At 32.9% G+C, this 5366-nt stretch overlaps 1 protein-coding gene across 1 annotated transcript; it reads left to right on the plus strand.

Annotated features, from left to right (window-relative positions):
* Window positions 1-1489: 1489 nt before the first annotated feature.
* On the plus strand, window positions 1490-2950 carry LOC111883452 (probable disease resistance protein At5g66900). Its single transcript, XM_052768105.1, has one exon. It carries the CDS (start codon window positions 1595-1597, stop codon window positions 2750-2752), a length of 1158 nt encoding a protein of 385 aa, XP_052624065.1. The 5' UTR covers window positions 1490-1594; the 3' UTR covers window positions 2753-2950.
* Window positions 2951-5366: the final 2416 nt, after the last annotated feature.

Below are 5366 nucleotides of genomic sequence, written 5' to 3' on the forward strand. Positions count from 1 at the left end.
GAGTAAAACTTGGAAAAACCTCGATTGTATAAATATTATTATTTATTACCTTTATACTTTTCTTTTCAACTAGATTAATCATGCCATCATCCACCCCCCCCCCCCCCCCCCCCCCCCCCAGCAAAATAATAATAATAATAAATAAATAAATAAATAATAATACATAAATTTAGGATGAGAAAGATAACTTTTAGACCATCGTTACACACATATGAGATTCACAACCTATGCAAATTCATAAGAAAAATATATACCCATACAAGTTGTCTTTCTTATGTTTAAATAATTAAACACTAAAATAAAAGGATGAAATGATAAAAAGAATATTACACGGGTAAATTAGTCATTTAGTTTGAATATTGACCATAGTTTAATATTGATCATAAGGACATTTTTGCAAATCATTTTTGAAGGGACTAAATTCAAAAATGCTTGTTAAATAGAAGGATTATTTTTGCACTTTATTGTAAAAGTTAGGAAGAAAGAATGAAAGATATAGAAAAGTAGTAGAAATATAGCCGATCATTTCCACTTTCCCATATATATTAATAGTCGCTTCGTTAGGTTCAAATATGCAAGTTTGGTCTTCTAAAAAATATTATAGATTGTTGTTTTATAGCAACCAACTATTTTAGATTTCCGATTGTATCTATGATTTTTCTTCTTTACCTAAATTCCATGAACTAAAATTTTAAGCTTCATCAATTTATGATCCATAACCATTTGTTTTAAAAAAGTTAATATAATAATTTTAATTGTGTATGTGTGTTTTCATATACTTAAACTACATTTTTTAAACTCAAATTGAAGAAGACCTAGCATCAAAAATTAAGAATCATGATATTTAATTTAGCATCTACATGTCAACACCTACACCATATTCAATAACCTCTATGTTATATTGAAAATTTCCTCAATATTCAACCTTGGAACTTGTCTTCATCATAATTAAAAACAAAAAAAAATGAAGGTTAAGTCATGCTTTAACCCCTTATCTTTTTTTCGTGTTCTAGAATTTGAAATTTCCAAATAAAAACCATATATGAAAATTTAATTAGATTTATATTTAAACAATAATACCCTTTTTTAAAGTCATGCGCCTTCAAAATACACCTTCAACCCTATATATGTGAGAGTGAGTTACTTAATTAGGACTTAGGAGACACTTATCATGATTAATGAACGAGTAAAAACTGAAATGTTTTATAAGACGATGAAAAATTATAAATTCGAGCATAATCCAGGGACTATTATTGTAATTGTGCAACTGTAAACGATCCTTCTTCCGTCGTCGTTCTTCTTCGTTAAATTACGGCATCTATTTCAGCGCTATAAACAATTTAACCCTCGCTCAGTCGCTCTTTTACACGTACCTAATATGAACGCGTCAATGAAGCTTCAATGTCAACTGCAAGAAACATCCTCGTTTATTCAGGAATACTTATCAACTGAAGGCTAGATTGTATATATATATACATATTATTCACAAGTAATACCTTCATTGAGATCAATTCTATATCTTCTATTTCATATTTGATATTTCCCTTCACCTAAAGTCTTTATCAGGGTTTCAAAGTTTTTTGTGTAATTATCAATGGCGGTAGTATTTGAGACTGCATTACAATTTGTATTGGGTGAGTTACAGAAAGCAGTACATGTTGTATGGCAGATTATACAAACTCACAGATTCAAAAGTCTTCTCAAACGCCTTGAAAAAACCCTAAGAAGCATCGATCAGGTGTTTTATGAAAGCTGGAGATTAAGCAAGGTGTTGGATCGTCCTGAGAAAGAGATGATAATGTTCATCTGTTATCTGAGCAATGCCACAGCGATCGTTCTCAAGTGCTCGAGCATCAAGTATCGGACCATGAACAAGAAAATTCTTCATTCAAAAAAGCTGATTCGATTGAACAACGAGCTCTTGAGGTTCTTCCAGATTGATGTGCAGGAGAAAACGATGAACACTAATATGACGTATTCAATTGCGATTTCCGGATTGGAAGACAATTCATCAGTTGTTGCCTTTTCTGCAGATGGATATTCGAGTACGTGCAGTGTTTATGCTGGCCAACTACTCAATCTTCCATTGACAGATTCTTTCGCTAACCTAACAAGTATCAGATTCGAACATGTTTCATTTTCTTCCTCTATTCAACCACTCTTCATTTTGCCATTTCTTCAAAAACTTTCGTTTGTTATGTGTGAGATAGGTGATGCTTTTAAGAACAGTGTCACAGATCAGTCTCCTTATATTCCATCAAATCTCACTGATCTGGAATTTGATTGTTGTTATGATCTGAGGGAACTACCTTCAGGAGTATGTAATCTTGTTCATCTCCAGAATCTCAGCATCACCAATTGCCATGAGCTGGATGCTCTTCCTAGAAAGTTGGGGAATCTTTCCAATCTTGAGATCCTCAACCTCCATTGTTGCACAAAACTACAAGAAATACCAGAATCGATTGGAAGTCTTCATAATCTGAGTTTCCTTGATTTATCTGATTGTTTGAGTATAAGTCTATTACCAGATGAAATTGGGGAACTATGCAACCTGAGAGTGGTTAAGATGAGTGGTGTTCATGGATTACAAGAGTTGCCGGATTCCATGAGCAAATTGTCACAGTTGGAAGAAGTCATATGTGATGAGGAGACATCGTATTTGTGGATGGATTTTGAAAGTGATCTGAATAATTTGAAGATAAACGTTGTTGATGATGACAGGTTTGAAAGCTTTATGAAAATCGTTCAGTAAGTTCTCTTGATCCGTTGGTGTCATTCTATTAACTATTAAGCATGTGGCTTAATATGTAAAGTGTAAGCTGTAAATTGTTGGATTATTCTTTAAATATCTTTTCTGAGTCAAAAAAATTATTCTCATTTGTTTTCATATCATAACATAGTTGTATTGTCAATTTAAAAACTTAATAAAGAATCACTAGTATTTCTACAATCCTTTGTTTTATGAGTGTAGTCTTTTTAGAGATGTAATTAATTAGGTTGGGACAGTAGTAGAAGATAGTATAATAGGTTTGATATTCACTGAAATACTGATACAGAACCATGAAGGTGTAAATGCTTGATCCTATATATTGCATAAGGGTCGTATTGCATGTAACTCTAAATTATAAGTAATGAGCCTTGCATGGTAGTCATGCATACTGTTTTCCACCAACAATTTTTCATTTTAAGCATTATTTTTTGATTTTATCAAGATATTCGGTTTCTATAGAGTAGGGTGTTATCATTAACAGTTAATTGCCATGTGTCCTGTTTGTTAGAGCACGTGAGCAGTTTGTGTTATCTAATGATTTCATTACAAGTTTGTTAAGTTCTTGTATATATGTATTCATTTCTTCATTCATACAGATTAATAAGAAAAGATAAAATTTTCTCTCTCAAATACATGTTTCTCTCTCTAAGTTTCAAATTCAATATGGTATCAGATTGAAATCGATCTCATCAGATTCATCTGCAATCAGTGTTTCCAGTCCTTTTTACATTGGTTCTTTTGATAATCCGAATTCCATTCTTGTTTCAACTGTTTTCAATGGAATTGGATTTCAATCTTGGAAACGATCGATGATTCTTTCTTTGTTTGCTAAAAACAAGCTTGGATTTGTCGATGGATCAATTACGCCTCTAGCAATCAATTCTCTTGCATATTCAAATTGGCACAGAGCTAATTCAATGGTTATTAGTTGGATTCTAAATTCGTTGAACAAAACAATTGCTGATAGTGTTCTATTTTTACCGACTGCTTCGGAGATTTGGAACGAGCTTCATCAACGATTTGAACAATCTGATGGTACTCTTCTTTATAACACTCAGCAACAATTGTTTTCTATCTCACAAGGTACCGATGATTTCTCTACCTATTTCACCAAATTAACGAAAATTTGGGATGAATTGCGGATCGTTCAAGCTATTCCTCTTTGTACCTGTGCTGCTGCTGCATCGATTCAAATTTTTTTGAAGATCAACGCATCATTCAAATGTTAATGGGGCTAAATGATTCGTACAAAATTGTTCGGGGGCAAATTCTTATGATGAAGCCATTACCTTCTCTTTCCGCTGCTTATTCGCTGATCATTCAAGAAGAACGTCAATGAACAATTTCCATCCCTTCAATCATAAATAATGATGCAATTGCCATGAATGTTACTTCAGAATCGTCTGTTTCTAATTCCAAGAAGTCACTTATTTGCACTCACTGCAAGAAGACAGGTCACATCAAATCTAATTGCTATCGCATAATTGGTTTTCCTGCATCTTTCAGATTCACTAAAAACAAAAAGGATGATCCAAAATCAAGTGTTCAGAATGTTATTTCAACATCTACATCTCCTTCAATCACCATGGAACAGTATGAACACCTTGTTCAACTCCTAAACAATCAGAATATGAATTCTTCTTCTTCCATCAATCACATCAGTTCCTCTGTGATTAATGGTGCTATGAATGATGAAGGTAATCCTTTTTCATATCATCATTTTGTTGCAAATGTCTATAAATCTTCATCATTACTGCATACCAGTTTTTCTTGGATCATAGACTCAGGGGCAACAGATCACATTTGTTCTAATCGTGATTTATTTTTGTCATTCACATCACTTAATCAGCCACATTTCATTGGGCTTCCTGATGGTCATCATGCTACTGTTTCTTTCATTGGTGATATTCAATTACATGATTCTATAATTCTTCATCGAGTGTTGTATGTTCCTTCATTCAAATACAATCTCATTTCTATCCCCAAATTCACAAAACATCTAAATACATTTGTCATTTTTACTGATGAAGAATGTCTTCTGCAGGACCCTTCATCAAAGAATGAGATTGCTCTAGGTGTTTTTGGGAAGAAGGTCAATGATCTATATGTTCTTGATCATCGAACCATTAAAGATTCTCTTTCATTTTGTTGTCCATTTCCTTCTAGAACATGTTTCAATGTAATCAACAAGCCATCCAACACTTTGTTATGGCATAAAAGATTAGGTCATCTTTCTTTTAGTAAACTCAAACAATTGTCTCTTGTTCCTTCACATTGTAATGATTTTGTCTTTGATTCTTGTTTGACATGTTCTCAAGCTAAACAACCACGTTTATCTTTTCCTAAAAGCATATCTCATACTCGTCATCCTTTTGATCTAGTGCATATTGATGTATGGGGACCTTATAAACATGCTACTCATGATGGTTTTAAATTCTTTCTAACCATTGTTGATGATTACTCTCGCCATACATGGATACATTTAATGAGTAATAAAGGTGCAGCATGTAATCTCATTAAAGCTTTTGTTTCTCACATCCAAACTCAATTTCACAAGACCATAAAGATTATCAGATCTGATAATGCATATGAGTTG

This window comes from Lactuca sativa, chromosome 2, assembly GCF_002870075.4.
Source record: "Lactuca sativa cultivar Salinas chromosome 2, Lsat_Salinas_v11, whole genome shotgun sequence".
Classification (NCBI taxonomy): domain Eukaryota; kingdom Viridiplantae; phylum Streptophyta; class Magnoliopsida; order Asterales; family Asteraceae; genus Lactuca; species Lactuca sativa.

Bases quoted from the DNA above. Each gene is read 5' to 3' on its own strand.
- LOC111883452 (XM_052768105.1), top strand. From the start codon at position 1,595: ATGGCGGTAGTATTTGAGACTGCATTACAATTTGTATTGGGTGAGTTA.